The sequence below is a fragment of the Leptodactylus fuscus genome, chromosome 3, assembly GCF_031893055.1.
Source record: "Leptodactylus fuscus isolate aLepFus1 chromosome 3, aLepFus1.hap2, whole genome shotgun sequence".
Classification (NCBI taxonomy): Eukaryota; Metazoa; Chordata; class Amphibia; order Anura; family Leptodactylidae; genus Leptodactylus; species Leptodactylus fuscus.
Window position 1 is genome coordinate 89,688,561 of NC_134267.1, and position 18,019 is coordinate 89,706,579.

The window sequence follows — 18,019 nt, forward strand, 5'->3', positions numbered from 1 at the left end:
TTCACTGAGGCTGTATCAGTAAAGTAAAGGAACGGCTTTTGTCCACTACACAATAAAATACACAATAATTTAGTCACAAAATAAAAAAAGATCTGTAACATTGCCGTAACTATCTCCTGCTGCTCTTGTTCCAACACTTCTCACATCCCATGCTGATCTCTACTTCCTAGTTCCTCCGGACACAGGAAATGGCCGGCCAATCAATCACAATCCGCAGGGGTGACCTGCTTACAGGGATTGGTAGAGTAGCATTTCCTGGGGAGAAAAGGCCCAAGTGGGCATCCTCGAAAGCAAGACAAAAGCCCTGATGTATCAGTGAGACTTTTCTACATAGTGTTTATTCAAGAAACGTCACCAAAAGGTTAGTCAATGTCTTTCCTTACTAGTATGCGCAGGTATGATGGCGGCGGACATGTGACTCCTCCACTGTGGAGGCGACTGACAATAGATTTTATAGAAAAGACATCTGACAAAATGTAATTTGGCTAGTGCTGTCAGGAAACAGTCATCAGCACTGCAGAGGAAGGCATTGTGCTACACACCCTGAATGTACATATTGAAATATTGTTTTGGACTCTTGCCCAACAGTTTATATTCTGTATTGGCTGGAGATTATTATACAGCCCCAAAATATAGGAAGAAGATAACGTAAAAGCTGAAAGCTAGTGCTAAATTCAGATATATGAAAGACTGATAATAAGGGATATACAACTGCAGTCTATTTCACTATCTGAACATGCAGTGTACTATACAATGTCTTCCTTCCTGGTCCAGCTGGCTTGTATAAAAACTCCCCCAAATCTGTAGCTGATGTTGAAGTTATAAAAGTAGCGTGATGAAGTGCAGATATCTGTCACTGGAGTTTTAGAGGCCACTCTGACATGACATATGTCTGCTCCCACTGCCTGTTTATTCTTGAAAAATTGCTCTAAAGGCTGAATGGATTTACAATAGTTAGACGTGAACTCCCATGAACCTTTCTTGTGTGACTCCAGATACATGTCTGCAATGGACAGTCTGACATCACAGAGCAGTGACGAGCAGGCGATTTAGTCAAGGTCGATCTATTTGGCAGGGCGCTTGCACATTTAAACGCCAGTGATCTGGATGTTGAAACTCTCGCTCTCTTGAAAGGTCAGCCACCAGGGAAAGTGTATGCTTTAAAAGGTTTCCTTACAGGTTCATACACCAAGCTCACAGACTTCTTTCCAGTAAAAACAAGAGAAATACACATTATAACTTCAGGAAGCACTGAAAATGTAACATGTTTATTACTAAAAGGGCAAATGAATCCATTTCTCTACTTACATATACAAATTATACATAAATCTCTTGTGACAGAACCCATGCTATCATATTAACCACAGGAACTCATCATTCACACAATCGAGGTTCAGCTGTGAAACCGAATTTACCGGCCTGAAGAGTATACTGGAAGAAGGACTCCTAGCATTATAGTTATCTATGCTGCTAGGAGTCCCTGCACACCAGCCAGGGCCGGCTTCAGTTTTGGGTGGGCCCTTGGCCAGCAGAGCCTCAGTGGGCTCCTTTTGCAGCAACTCATACACACCGCAGCAAAAAAAACCCCAAAAAATAACCAAAATTGCTTTTTACTGAGGCGGAGCTACTGCAGTGGACTAAAATACACTCCATTCCATAGAAGTAGATAGAACGTTGTTTAGATGTTGGAAAGTAGAGAAGAATTTGAGGCGGACATTTGCCTCAGATTCCTCTTTATGCCTCGTTCACATCTGCGTTTGGTAATCCGTTCAGGGAGTTTGGATGAGGACCCCCCACCCCCGAAAGGAATAACAAATGCATTTGTAAGCAGTGTGCAGTGAAACCACACGGACCCCATAGACTATAATGGGGTCTGTGTGCTCTACGCACAGTGTCTGCACGGAACACGTGGACAGAAAAGTACTTCATGATCTACTTTCATGTTCGCATGATTCATGTGGGCAGCACACGGAAAACACACGGACCCCATTATAGTCTATGGGATCCGTTTGCTTTCACTGTACAGCTCTTGCCATTATATGCTTTAACCCTTATATGCACCTCTTCAATACCTTGTCATTCCAGAGGTCCCCTGACAGCTTTTGTTCGCTGTCTCTCTATATTTGATCAATGTGGAATATTCACACTCAATAAAGTCTATGGATCCATAAATACAGGCAGCACACAAAACCCATTGTTGTGATAAAGGATTTTCATGGATCTAACACATTGCAAAAAAGCTTGTTACAAAAATGGTTCTGTTTAACATATGCCTGTATTTCTCAGTGAAAACCATTTGCCAGAATGAGGCTTAAAAATACACTTAGAGCTTAGGTAGGGTTCACACTACCGTTGGTGTCCACTCAGAAGGTGTCCGTTTAAAAAAACCCCCAAAAAACAGACACCTATCATAACGGACACAAACGGACAGTAACTGATGGCTATCAGTTATAGAGATGTATAGAGTACTATTTGAAACTACCGTTTCGAATAGCACGCTCCCATAGGAATGAATGGGAGCAGCCGGCGCGCAGGGGGTTAAGTGGCAGGACGCCGGCCCCGGCTGCGTACATTCATTCCTATGAGAGCGTGCTATTCGAAATGGACACTTACTGTCCATTTTTTCAAATGGACAGAAAAGTCCTGCATGTAGGATTTTTTTGTCCGCTTGAAAAAACGGACATGATTGTAAATGGACACGAAAGGACACAAGATAAAATCCCATTGAAATGTCCCATAGTATCCATTGCTAATATCTTGTACGGACAATAGCCACAGACACTGCTGAGCGGACACGAAGGATAGTGTGAAAGCCCCCTAAAGGACACAAGATAAAATCCCATTGAAATGAATGGAAATTGCAATGGGGCCAGCTAGTGTCTATTGCTAAAATCTTGTACGGACAATAGCCACGGACACTGCTGAGCGGACACCAACTGTAGTGTGAACGCCCCCCTTACCGATTCAATTGTAACTGTCCAACCAACACTAGAGCTAGCGAGAGTAAACCTGCACTGACCTGCTAAACTACAGAACAGTTACAATATAGTCAGGCTGAAACATATTTGATATAATGTACAGCAAAACTGTCCCTGAGAAAATTCTTTCCAACCTGTTTATCCCAAAATGTTTAGAATTCCTTTACAAGTACAAGGTCTAATACCCTACATGCATTGTAGTCAGGATACAATATTTTTCTACCACTTATCATAGTCATCTGTCTACTGTTCTCAATGTACATGTCAGCAGCACTAAAATTGTTCATAACAGGTAATTAAATAATGTTTTACAGTATTAGACTCCATTCCCCAGCTTTATAGTATCAGACTGTGGACCACTAGAATAGAGCCACCCTCCTTCTATAGAGACTGCACGCCCACTTTAAATTGCATCATAATCTTTATTGATATTACTGCACAAAAAAGGTCTAAAAGGTTATTTATGGGTCAACCTATCACAAATAAATCCTAGTCACAAGGGACTAGCCCCAAAGTCACCTCCAAATGGGGTTGTCATCTGCTGGACCTTTATACGCCCATGACTGTAGGTTATCTGGTACTCTGTTGGCTCAGAGAAATGTACGAGCTGATTAGAATTAATACACCTACAATGCTTCGGTCCTACAGAGTGATACAAAGATTCACACACCTTGTACTCAGTCTGCCATGTTTTGTGATTCATTTTTATCTGCATACAGTAAAACAAAAATCTTTGCAACAAAACCCCCCCCACACACACATATTAGAAGAGCAAATACAAAGTACTCTCTCATACTTTCTGTTTATATAACACTTTTCGGCAAATGAAAACACCCAGTGAGCTGGAAACAGTGTATTGAGGAAGTGTTGTACACTGCTCTCACTCTTCTATGCTCCAAAATGTTGACTTAATCTATTTACTTGCTGCGCTAAAGCTAACACATCCATCCTTAACCATAATTAGCCCTGTTTTATAGAAAACCTGTTCTATTTTTTTACTGGTAAAAATGGATGCCTATTCACTATAGTGCAGAGCTGATTTCTTCGTGGGACCATATAAAACAGGAAATTGTTACCCAAGTTATTTCACAACACAGTGAGGTCGATTTCTAAAGGCTGTAGCATGCCAGTCTTAGAAATCGACCATGCCAGAGTGACCAACCGAGGGACTAATTCCGTTTTCTGACTCAAATAATGTAAAATTTGTTGGGTAGTGAAGCTCTGTCACCTCTTCTCTTAAGCCTACCCGCTATTTTAAAAAGTGGTGAGCGCAGCACCAGTGGGGAAAACGTTTACATTTCTGACACAAATATGGTCATGTGATTTGTATCATACTCAAGAAACTGACGTAAGCTGGGGCCCCATGTCACAGTCACATCAAAGTGGATGGGATTCTAGCGAATCCCATCCCCATTTTGCAGGAAAATACACGGTGGAGCATGTCAATTATATCTATGGAAACACCGGCGGTTTCCCTATATGTATAATTGAAGCAGAAAGTCTGCAGTGGAAACCTCTGCGAACTTTCTGTGTAAAGCCTTGCTGCCGCGGTTTTTCCTGGAGAGATTTTTTACTGCGGGACACCATGCGGGGGCCTTAGCCTTAACATATATGATTTATTTCACCAGATCAGTGTACCAGGATACTAAAATAGAAGCTGTACAATTCACAGGTGTCAAACACAAGGCCCCTGGCTGACCTGAAGTACTTCTTTACATTTACTAGGGGCGGAAGTCTGTTTTTTAATCCAGTGGCCCCCACACAGTATTATATACTCCACAATGGCCTCCATACAGTATAATATGCTCTGCAGTGGCCCCCACACAGTATTATATGCTCTGCAGTGGCCCCAACATAGTATGTATATGCGACACAAAGGGCCCCCACACAGTATTATATACTTCACAATGCCCCCCGTGACACAGTATTATATGCTCCCAAGAGCTCCTTCTCCCTCCCTAGGGCTGGTGCTATTATATTCTAGGGTCATCTCAGAGGTCCAGGGGAAGTGATTAAAAATAAAACACACTTATACTCACCTTACCTCACTTCTCCTGGGTGTCCTCGCTCCACTTTTGCCCTTTGACTGAGCTCTTCAGGCTGGTGACTGAGGTCTTGCTCCTCAGGCCTCACTGCTGGGGCCTGTGATTGGGCCTCAGCAGTCACATGGGGCGCGATGATGTCATTACGCCAACACGCCCCACATGACCACTGGGACCCAATCACAGGCCCAGCAGTAAGGCCTGGGGAGAAGGACTTCAGTCACGGCCAGCAGAGCTCCAGAGTGGATGCTGAGCCCAGGATACATGAGTATAAGCATTTTTTTTTTTTTTTTTAATCACCTTCCCTGGGCTGGCAACTATTGGAATGGGGCCTGTCAATCACCAGGCCCCTATCCATTAGCAGTATATATAGCGGTTGGGAAACCAGGCTTTCCCCGACTGCTATCATGGTGGTCTGCAGCCCAGGCTAGCCATGGGCCCCGTACCCTGCGCCACTGCTGAGTGGGTCCCGTCAAGAGCTTGGAGCCCCAGCACTTGCCCGGGTAAGCTGAGTTCTGATGCCGGCCCTGCTTATACCCTTACAGTTGTTGTGGTGATGTACCTGTGGGGTGGAGTGACCCAGAGCCTGAGGGCTTGGATTGATTGCAGGGGTGCTGTTGGGCTGTTGTGTTGCTCCCCTTATGGGTGCTGAGCTGCCACACCCAATAGAATAGGAAATCACTATATAGAGGTTGCCATGAAGTGGTTAGTGAGCTTATATACCTTGATCAATATGTGTATTATTAACATTCCTTTTTGTAGATTTTGTTGAGAAGCATATGGTCAATGTATGATACTGTCTCTAAATGTTATATATACCTAAATGTTCCTACACTTTAAATCTAAAATAGTTATAACAACAATATATAATAAAAGAGTCAGGAGAATTTTCTAATAATATCTAAAAGACAATGCAAACATGAGGAAAAGTTATTTTGCAAAATTTTGAAATGTATTATTACAGGTAGACGCATATATCAGGCATTTGCTTAGGTGTGATGAGTACTTGAGTATAAGCCAAATTTTTAAGCACAGTTTTTGTGCTGAAAAAGCCCCCCACGGCTTATACTCGAGTCAGGCAAAAAAAAAAAAAGTTGTGTTTGTGGTCTATAACCAGCTGCAATAGTAATGTGTAGAATCTCCCATAAAATAGTGAAAAAAAAGAAGCTTTGGAAAATATAATAAAAAGATAAAGTAAATAAAAGTTCTAAATCACTCCTTTCCCTAGAATACATATAAAAGTTGAAAATGACTGTGAAACTGATCTGCAGTGCTCCTGTTACGTCGGGAAGGGGTTAATAGGAGCACTGCAGATATCCTATATTCAGCCAGGCTGAATTCCACGTGGGATAAAAAAAAAAATAACAGTCCTCAAGCTCAGGGAAGGGGCAGACAGACAACTAAAACACCCCCTCCCCTTTCCTAGCACCCAGCAACTGCACCCAAAAACCATTTTAATTTTTGAAATTTTCCAGTAGCTGCTGCATTTCCCCCCTAGGCTTATACTCGAGTCAATAAGGTTTCCCATTTTTTTTGTGGTAAAATTAGGGGGGTCGGCTTATACTCGAGTATATACAACTTTTTTTTAAAGAAGTACAAAAATGGTTGCAATTGTAATCCAGTTCCAAGCTGGAGCTTCACCAGTGTTTTTAATTTTACTTTTAATACAATGGTCAAAGAGGTTGGTATAGGAGATAAACTTTATTTTGTGTGTGTTTAACTTAATTTTTTTTATATTTTTTATTTTTGCATGTTAGTACAATAAAGATAAAACAATACTGCAGTCACACAATGCCACTGACAGAAACAGAGCAAATTGGAGATTATTCTCATGAGTATCAGTCTCAGTTTAATACCAACATAATTGAGTACAGAGGGAAAGCACAAAGACCCTCAAATGTAGAAATCTGGCAAGTGACTCTTATTCACACACCATTCATACTGGCACTGTTGGCTCACACTAGAGATCCAGGAGTAGCCTTTCGTGCACAAGTCTCATGTCAAGAAATCTGTCAGGGGTACCACAGGCAGCGTACAGCAGTTTATTAAAAGTACATCTCTGTTTATGTTTAAGTTCCTTATTAATGGAGTTGTTTAATTGACAGGTTTCCATTACTGAAGTTGGGCCAGTTACCCCTGTTACCAATGTACTCAACGCACCACTGTTTCCAAGAAGAGTTGAGTATTAATGGTATTAAAATGATGTATGTGTGTGGTGCAGCCAAAGACTGGTATTCTTGGATCAGGAAAGGCCAACAACCATGGATCTCCTCTAAGTCAGTAGGTCAAGCCACTGACTTGACTCCCCTATTTTTCCACAGCCAAACTCAGACAGAAGCCCATCTAATTCAGGAAAAAAAAACTTGAATTCCTAGGAAAGTAAATCTACAACAAACTATGCATCTAGTCAAATATACAATATCAATAATTGTACAATATATAGTTTATATATTTTTTTATTTTGGAGTCAGTAACTTTTTTCCAACTGCACCCAAAACTTGCACCTACTCCGACTTCACCTACTCTGACACCCCAGCTCTACTGATAATATTAGCCATTGTCTGCTGAATTTTAAGTTGGCTGGTTAGGACTGTTGCCATTCATTTATTATGTTCTCTTGTTAAATTCCGTTTCTGTTCAGGTCACCATTACAGTCATTCACTGGCCTCGGAAGTGACCTGTACACAAATGATCATGGTTATGGCTAAGGCAAGTGACTGGTGACAGCTGTAACCTAACCATAAATGGAACATGTCAACTGGCAACAAACCTTTTGGCGGGACAGCAATGTAATGGAGACCCTGAAATGCTAAATAAGTTTTTTTTACACTATTTGCAGCCTGCAAGCAAACTTTCATTTGAGGTGGACAATCCTTTTCATATATGTGTACGTATGCACTGGAACACACTGCAATGCTTTAGTCCCAGGCAAACTATAATTCATCACCACTTCATTTAAGCCCTTCTAAAGCTCTGGAAAAAATCTATCTCCCAATTTAAAATTGGATGGAACAGTAAAAAAAAGGGGGAGGCATATGGACTGAAGGAAAATGTGCCTTTCAACTTTCAATCCATGGATGTGACTCATTCTATTTTATTATTATTATTATCTAACATTAAAGCTGACCTTGTGTCCGAAAACCTAAATCTGCATGCAATATGTACGCTTGTGTCTCAAAAAAAAAAAAAAAAAAAAAAAAACCTTCTACATCACAAAATGAAAATGCACTGGGGACAGCTCTCAGATTCAGAACACTGGCATAACAACCCTGTCAGGTTAGTGTGGTTCCATTACTCCTTCCAATGTGCTTTACAAACATCTTCATTTCCAGGATGTTCTTTCACCTGCAAAACATCAGTTCAGCTTGAATCTAAACACTAACACGACTTTGTACTCTACAAACCATCGGCCCACTCAGATTCTCAGGATGTTAATACTTCAGAAACACTTACTGTACATGGTAATAGAGAAAAGAGCAAACACTTACATACATGAATATACTCTGAATATACAATTGCTTAAAAAAAACTCATTCATAACATGGCAGGTCTACAAAAAAGGCTGACTTTTATATTAAAGCCTAACTCAGGCTTCATTAGGTTATGGCTACAAGGCGACACACATTTGTTGGGCGACTTGAAATCACAGTAAAGTCACACGACAAAAAATTCTATATATTTTTTGGATGTCACATGCGACAGTTGAACGAAATCAAACCGAGCTTGACTTTATGTTCCATCAAAGTCGCATGTGACATTTCACTCATAGACATCAATTGTGTCGCATGTACATTTGCTTTTTTTTTTTTTTTATAATATATGCTTTCTTTTTGCTTACTGTCCATAGCATGCATATTTTTAGTTCATGTGTATTTGTGCTGCTGTATATAGTTAATTCCTCTATTTAAAGTAAAAAAACCCAAAAAAACGACCAAACAAAAAAAACTATCACACCGTGCAGAAAAGCAGCATTTTCAAAAATGTTTGCGTTTTTGAAAATTGCAGAATATCAATTATACCAGCGGAAACGCTAGCACTTTCTCTATAGATTTAAGGGAAGAAAATCTGCTGAGAAAAACTCAGTGAAAACACAATAAAAACACGATATGGAAAAAAAAAACATGTTGTGTTTCCATAGTGTTTTTTCCGGAGCATTTTTTAACTGTGTTTTGCTACATAGGGGCCTTAGCCTAAATGAGTAAACAGTCTTAAGTCCTAGAACCCATTTCAATCTCTCAACAAGCAAAGGACCATGTCATACAAAATTGAAAAATGAATTACTATCAGGCACTGGTCTGAAAACTGACCAAATTATTTGGATTTACATGCGGACTTTATATAACTGATCGTAGTACAACATAAAGTGAAGACCAAGTAAATAAAAGCAATCTGCAGAACTGCCGCCTTCCTCCTGCTGAATGTAATGAAATAAACATCTGTTAGACCCGGTTTTCATCTCCATCCGGGTTTCCTTTTAGGGAGTCTGCTTGGGGACCCCCCCCCAACGGAAAACTATTCGCATAAAAATGCGGTAACCTTAGGAAATCGGCGGAGCCCCATAGTCTATAATAGGGTTTGTGTGGATTCCGCAAAAAAATGCGGAGAGAAAAGTGCTGCTCGCTGGACTTTTCTCTCCACATATTTCATTCAGATGGGGGAACAGCATGGCCCAAACGCAAATGTGAACTCAGCCTTAGAAATGTCATGGTATACCAACATTTGCCTTATGGAACGATCAAGAAGATACAGCGAACGAAACATACATATCCTATCCTACTAATATTATAATCACGCAAAAACTGCTTAACGGATTTGGATGAAATTTGGCACATAGATAATTTGTAACCTGGATTAACTCATAGGCTACACATAGTCTTTTTATCCCAGTAAATGACATGGCTTCACAACTGTTATGAATTTATGTTCACATACTAGAATAAACTGCTCTTGGCAGCAGCTTATCTGAGATTGCTGATAAAGCCAGGTCTGTTATCTCTCTATGTAAACACACATCTAACCCTCAGTCCATTGTGTACATGCATTTGCATATTAACTGATCTGCTTCAGGCAGTGCAACACCTTTAATCGAAATTGGCAGTTTGCCAATTTTAAACATGTCGGGAAAAAGAAAATCTAATTTGTCGCAAAATTCTAAAACAACGAGAGCTATGAAGGTAGCCAGAAGTGAACAGACTTCTCCTGAAGCAGAGCTCAGGGGGATCATCAACGCCATCCACTCACTCATTATATGGCGTCCCAGCGAGCTGCTGAGATGTCGGAACAATCACAGGCACGGTGTGAGGAATAAGTCCAACCACTGGCCAGCTTGAGAGCTGCTGAAACGCCAGAGCATGCGGATCATCAATGCCAACAACACGCTCATTATATGGCGTCCCAGCGAGCTGCTGAGATTCCGTAACAATCACGGACACAGCGCAAAGAACGAGTTCAGCAGCAGGCCAGCTTGACAGCTACTAAAACGCAGGAGCAGGCGGATCATCATCGACAACAACACGCTCATTATATGTCATCCAAGCAAGCTGATGAGATGCCGAAACAATCACAGGCATGGCATGAGGAACAAGTTCAGCAGCAGGAGAGCTTGAGAGCTGCTGAAACACTGGAGCAGGCAAACCATCAATGACAACAATTTGCTGAATATATGCGGATCATCGACACCAACAACATGCAGACAACGTTGCGGGCAGAGGCTAGTAACACCATATCCTACTAATATTATAAATGTGAAAGTTTGTGTGTTTGGATGTTTGTTTGTTTGTATGTTTGTGTGTCCATCACGCAAAAAGCGCTGAACGGATTTGCATGAAATTTGGCACATAGATAGATCGTAACCTTGTAAATTAAATGGCTTCACGACCATTATTGTTATGAATTCATGTTCACATACTATATTACACTGTTCATGCAGGGTTGTAATCTCTCTGTGTAAACACACACTAACCCTCTGTGGATTGTCTACACACATTTGCATATTATCTGATCTGGTCCAGGCAGTGCAGACAAACTAACATGGGCAAACACCTTTGATCCAAATTGGCAGTTTGTCAATTTTAAACATGCCTGGAAAAAGAAAATCTCATTTGTCAAAAACAACAACAGCTATGAAGGTAGCCAGAAGTCAAAGAGTTCTCCTCAAGCGGAGCTGAGGGGGATCATCAGTGCCAACAACACATGCATTATATGGCGCCACAGCGAGCTGCTGAGATGCCGCAACAATTACAGGCACGGTGCGAAGAACAACTTCAGTGCCAGGTTAACTAGAGACCTGCCAAAACGCCGAAGCAGGCGGATCATCAATGCCAACAACATGCTCATTATATGGCGTCCCAGCGAGTTGCTGAGATGCTGCAACAATCACGGGCACAGCGCGAGGAACGAGTTCAGCAACAGGCCAGCTTGGGATCAGCCAAAAGGCCGGAGCATGTGGATCATCAACGCCAACAACACGCTCATTATATTGCGTCCCAGCGTGCTGCTGAGATGTTGGAACAATCCTGGGCACAGAACGAGGAACAAGTTCAGCAGCAGGACAGCTAAAGAGCTGCCAAAACGCCAGAGCAGGCAAACCATCGACGGCAGCAATTTGCTGAATATAGGTGTATCATCCACTCCAACAACCCGCAGATGAAGGCGGGGGCAGAGGCTAGTATACAATATTTTATGTATTTTATGTCATATTTTAAAGTGAACACAATCTTGCTATTTACATATTTGTGCAAGCTAATAGCTATCCCCATAAATTAAATTCTATATCAATATTTGACAATCTTTTCGATTAAATTACACAGAAGAACAGATATCTAATGTGACTACAAATCTTTGGCTATACACCTCTCCAAGCTTCCTAGATATTGTACAGTATACATTAGGCCCTATGGGCACCACATTGTAAATACATATTGTATCAACCATATCCTGCTATTTATAGATGCTGCTCATAATCCTGGAGCAGATAGCAATGCTATGTGAAATGTATATATTAGCAAATCCACATCATTTTACACTCATGTGAGAGAATATTGCTGCTGATACACATTAAAGGTGTTTTTTTTTTCAGCACTGATGTGCAACCTACATATTTTACAAGTACGTGTGATGAAGACATGTATATAATGAGGGTAGATTCATCTTATGCTTGACATGATAGCAAACGAATGGCTCAATATGTTGTCCAGAGTTCTGCTCACTTTCACCATAAGGTTTCATATCACTGCCCTGACCATTCTTTTACATTTACATCATGTGCAGTTCCTCATTGGCCACTTCCTCGGCATACGTCTTGTATGCAGTAAAAATATTCTCTAGATACCTATTACTTACTTCTAGTCCTATGTAGGTAGCTTAGGTAGCTGTCAAAGTTGGAAACTGAAGCCTCTGATGCCCGCACGTGTTACATAAAGCTGCATCTAAGTAAGCTTGGTAGACTTTAGGATTGACATTGTGATGCAAAGTCTTAAGGAACACATGCCTTGTCTTAAACAAAGGTAAAGTACACATCTTGTTTAAAATCAAGTTAACCTTGCAATTTTTTTTTTTTTTTTTTTGCAAAAACATATATCAGAATGAATTATTATGGATTCTTTATGGAGATCTGTTTCTTCATATTTTAGAAAGATGTGTGATGTATAACTACACAAAATATATGCAAAGCATTTTACCATGAAGACAATCCCTCTAAATGTTTCTTATGGGTTATGGTAGGGGTATATGTAATTTGTGCCAAGCTGCCAGCTCTGCAAACAGAAGTCTTTTTATGTCCGGCGGTATTCTGTATATGGACTGCATGGTGACAAGCAAGCATGCAGCTATTTCACTTGATGCAATAACATTATGCCTCCAGCCATGCTGAAGAAGCCAGGACGGACAGTTCCAGTTAAACATATCCTTTAGGGAATGCAGAATGAAATAAAAAAGGAGACAGATCACTAATTGTAAACCCCAGGAAAAGTCACATTTCTAGCTCTATAAATCATTCCTTTTATTTCGCCTTAGAAATCATAACAAAAAGCTCATTGAATCTCACCACAAGCTTGTTATTACTATCATAGAGGAAATTGCAGTCGTTTTTTTTCTGGGCAAAATTACAGGTGCAGAGACAGTAACTAGTGATCAGGACTTCCAGGTATGGAGTGAATAATATGGAGTGTGAAGGAGAATAATCCATCAAGGCTACTACCACCATACATTATCATCAGAAACCCTTAGGACATCTACAGATGTACAGGCTGAGCTTGGTCACTGTAATCTAGTGCAGTGATTCACAACTTTCTGAAGGCGGGGCCCATTTCTCTTCCAGAATATTTTTTGGGACCACTACTACTGTATTTAGCCCTATCTGAAAAATAAAAATCCCTGTAAATTCAGAAACAACACATGTGTGTAGTGTTGCTGTCCTACAAACCTTTCCCCACTTGTTTCATCATGTCATTCTTCCCTCTATCAAGTACTTCTTAGGCTGGTCTTACAAGACCCTAGTGGTTTTTGCGGTCCGCAATTTGTGGATCTGCAACACAAATTTCACTCTAAAAATTAATTCCGCAGACATCCGTGCCCATCCGTAACGTTCCGTGTGTATCAGTATTATGCGGATCCGCAAAAAAAAACAAAACAAACCACAAAACACACATGTTGACATCTGCAATTGCGGATATACACTGATGTATGTTCAATGTATATTCGCATAACTGCACGCACCCATAGACTTGTATGGGACAGTCCGTGCCGTAAAAACACGGCCATTACGGACATGCAGTATACTGTCCGGACCACCGTTACGGCACACCACACCACGGACAAAATCTATGGCAGTGCAAGAGGCCGCATAGAAAACAGTGGGTCCACAAATGGTCTGCAATTTGAAACCCGCAATTGTGGACTATTTGCGGTCTTAAACTACGGTCATGTAAGACCAGCCTTAGATATGATTGGTTGGCTTGGACATGGAGAATTTTGCTATTAAATGCATTGATCTATGCCTTTCTTGTCTTGAAAGGGTTGCTGCACCACCTTCATAGTTGTTGTTTTTGTGTTAATATATAGGAAAATCTTAATAAAAACATTAAAAAAAGAAAAACAACACCTGCATTTTGCCCTGTTCTTTTTTTCACCAGTATTTTGGCACTTATTCTATGTCTTATTCCACTGTATCATGTCCCTTATACATCTGTTGCCTGCTTCTTATCCTGATGTATACTACTTCGTGCTTTGCTGTGTATTGTCTTTTACTCCACTGTATACTGCCCTGTTTATTGGCTGTTGTAGTTGTTCTTGTAATAGAATAAATTGTCCTGCAGCTACAGTGATAGAGAAGGAATGACAGTAAAATTCACTGAAAAACAAGAAATGCTGAGTGCACGTAAACAGCGACCATGCCCAACTATATCATACACACAGGGCCCACAAGGATTACTAATACTGTCACTACATGCTCTCTGCTGCCTACCGATCTCCCTACCTGCTCTACCTGCACACATCACATGACCTGTATGAAGGCTAGGTAAAGAAAGCCCACGGCTACCTGCAGCTTACAGAACATGGTGCAGTTTTTTCAATCTTTCTTGATCCTTCACTTGCCGGTATGCCCTCCTGTAAGCCCCACTGGACTCAACCACTTTATCAGTGAACTTATTGGGACCTCAACTCCAAAACAGCACAATTGTCGACCCCCAGCAGAGACTCTGCCATAAATGTGAACATAGCCAGAAAACCAGTGGCATAGAAAAAAAGAACCATTTACACAATTGCATAGTTCCCTATTTAAAACAATGGAACTTTAGTACATGATTTTGTTGATGCACATTTTGTGGCAGAAAATGCACTAATATCTAGGTCAAAAAACATACTCGTATTCACCTAGTGCCACTGTGGGATTAGCCAATGTTACAGTACACCAGTCTAGTTATGTGAACTGTGAAGCATGTGTATTTAGTAATTAAACAGCTTGGATTTCTATAGTCACTTTTAAGAGGATCTTTCACCATCTCATCTCTTTGTGCTCTTTAATAGGTGCCACTCCACTCAATCTGGTACAGTTGGATTTTTTTCCTCTAGCCCCCATTGTTCCTGAGCAGTCAATTCTGTTATTTTCAGCCCAGTTATGCCCTTTACTGTCAGGTGGGCGGTCCCTGTTTGTCTGCTCTTGAATGACACCTCCCACCTGACAGTAGAAAGACTAATTGTGCTGGAACTAACACCACTAATTGCTCCAAAATCTTGGGGGTCAGAGAAAAAATTCTAACTGCAGCAGAGCTGTGATCTTAACAGCCTATGTGAGCTTTATACTTCAGAGATCCCCAATACCAATGTGGACACAACAGACACTGGCCCGTATAGAGAGGAAACTATTGTAAACTGTTACATATATACATATATCTAGATGATAAATAGATACATGGATATATATATATATATATATATAAAAACGCACACATCTTTATACACACACACACACACACACACACACATATATATATATATATATATATTATATATATACAGTACTTGTATCTGTGTGAATAAAAGTGAATATTCATAAAGTATAAAGTGCCCCAGTATATTAGAAGAACTCTTACTACCGTGACCTTGCGGCAGAGAGATCTGCTTTGCGTGACTTAATCGGCTTACAGTCAAACAGCCCGTCTCCAAGTATATGCAGTCATTTTCTATATGCAGATGAATTAGAGAAGAACGGTTGTGAGGTTAATAATCTCCCATTATCTTTCCCATCCAATACTAATTCCCATTTTCCAATAAAGATACTATAAAACATCATTATGGACAGGTGATAAGGGCATGGCGGTATCCTCAATGACCAGGACTACTGTCCCATCATTGGCACTGCCTTGTTTTGCCCATTTGTTACCTCGTTGCTTGTTTTTTGCATAACTAGCATATTATTTTCTCTGTTCATATCGTACATTGTTATATATTTCATATATTTGGTTTGCAGACAGTTATCATTTCTGCTTGTGTAATAGTATGGCATGACATGGAGCATGTAGCCCATGCTGAGGGGTTGGGGAGACTCACATACATGTAGCCATCTGCCTGGATTAATGACTCTGTATCAGTAACACTAGCCATGGCGTGCAGGGAATGTATCGCCAAAACATTAAGACATCCTAATTTCCTAATCCCTAGAAGTTTGAGGCAAACTGGCAATCGTTCCCTCCTGAATAGATGGTAGTACATATATGTTATATATAGATAAGCGCTATAGGTACATAGATGAAGACGTCTAGCTAGTGCCCACTAGCATTCTTACCTGGCAATGCCCCCAGGGCATCCTCATTGGCCAGGAGACCCCTCTGTGGTACATGTATGTTATAGATAGATAAGCGCTCTAGGTACATAGATAAGGACGTCTAGCTAGTGCCCACTAGCATTCTTACCTGGCAATGCCCCCAGGGCATCCTCATTGGCCAGGAGACCCCTCTGTGGTACATGTATGTTATAGATAGATAAGCGCTCTAGGTACATAGATAAGGACGTCTAGCTAGTGTCCACTAGCATTCTTACCTGGCAGTGCCCCCAGGGCATCCTCATTGGCCAGGAGACCCCTCTGTGGTACATGTATGTTATAGATAGATAAGCGCTCTAGGTACATAGATAAGGACGTCTAGCTAGTGCCCACTAGCATTCTTACCTGGCAGTGCCCCCAGGGCATCCTCATTGGCCAGGAGACCCCTCTGTTTCACACTCTGGATGCCGTTCTTGGACTTCCATAGTAGTTTCACCATCTCTATGATTTCCGGCAGCTCACAGCTCAGACTCCCGGAGTGGTAGGTTGGCAGACTACCCATGTAGGTCGGTAGCAGCACCTCACCTGTCCTCCAGCTCTCTGCCGCGTTGTAGCATCGATCCAGTACTGGCATCCTGCCCTGTAGGGGGGCTCCGTACACTGCTATGGGGAAGCCTACACAGTGACAGCCTCCGGGTTAACCCCTGCAGTGCCGGGCGGCTTCTCAGCTGGGAAGGAGAACCCTATGAAATGGGGGTTACGCACATAAACCAGTCCAGACGCGGGGCTGTTTCCTCAGGGTGACGTTCTCCCATGGCTTTTGCCGTGTGTCATGTCTTGAGGAGCTTTCAGGGACTTCCACAGGCAGGCGGGTGCAGAGGTAAGTGCTCAGGACACGGCTGTGCCCAGCAGTGCAGACAGGGACACACTGACTGAGGAGTTCCACAGACCAGCTGCTTCTTCCCCCTGTGTTGGCGAGGAGCCAGCTCTTCCTTCCTCTCACTGCCTGGTCATGAGGGCACCGCTGCCATGTAATGACCTCTCTCCTGTTGTTCAGTCACACACGTATGGTGGCCATCCAGGAGAGTCTGTGCAGGGGGACGCTGGTGATTCACTGACAGGCAGGCAGGGAGAAGTCAGTCAGAGCTGCAGGCAGCAGCCAGCACATGTTGTGTAACTTATAATCAGCTCTTCTTCCTGTCTTCTCTGCACGAGGGATCTAATACCAGGGCAGAGAACAGGAGGGACTTACCAGGACAGCTCAGGCCACTTAGCTGGTACTGTGCCAGGGACTGGAGGCATGAGGAGACCCAGGTAACTACCTCAGCAAATGTGCCTGCACCTGATGTAGCCTACGGTGGAAAGGACACATATTCCACACAAGTAGATGTTCAATAATCTCTATTCACCCAATACATATGCACTGAATAGGGTCAATATGTAATATATAGTGGAAAGGACACATATTCCACACAAGTAGATGTTCAATAATCTTCCTACACCTCATAGACATGGACTGAATAGGGTTAATATGTAATATATAGTGGAAAGGACACATATTCCACACAAGTAGATGTTCAATAATCTTCCTACACCTCATAGACATGGACTGAATAGGGTTAATATGTAATATATAGTGGAAAGGACACATATTCCACACAAGTAGAGGTTCAATAATCTTCCTACACCTCATAGACATGGACTGAATAGGGTTAATATGTAATATATAGTGGAAAGGA

At 41.6% G+C, this 18,019-nt stretch overlaps 1 protein-coding gene across 2 annotated transcripts in view; it reads right to left on the reverse strand.

Moving 5' to 3' along the window:
• The window catches only part of PDE7B (phosphodiesterase 7B), a 310,274-nt gene that overhangs the window by 66,672 nt on the left and 225,583 nt on the right, over window positions 1-18,019 (reverse strand). Inside the window, exon 1 of one of the 2 annotated variants that reach the window (XM_075267949.1) lies at window positions 16,686-17,505. The exons of the other annotated variant lie outside the window; for it this stretch is intronic. Coding sequence (XP_075124050.1) covers window positions 16,686-16,914 — 229 coding nt within the window. The 5' untranslated portion in view covers window positions 16,915-17,505. Of the gene's footprint in view, window positions 1-16,685; window positions 17,506-18,019 lie in introns of those variants that run through there. 2 annotated transcript variants of the gene reach the window in all.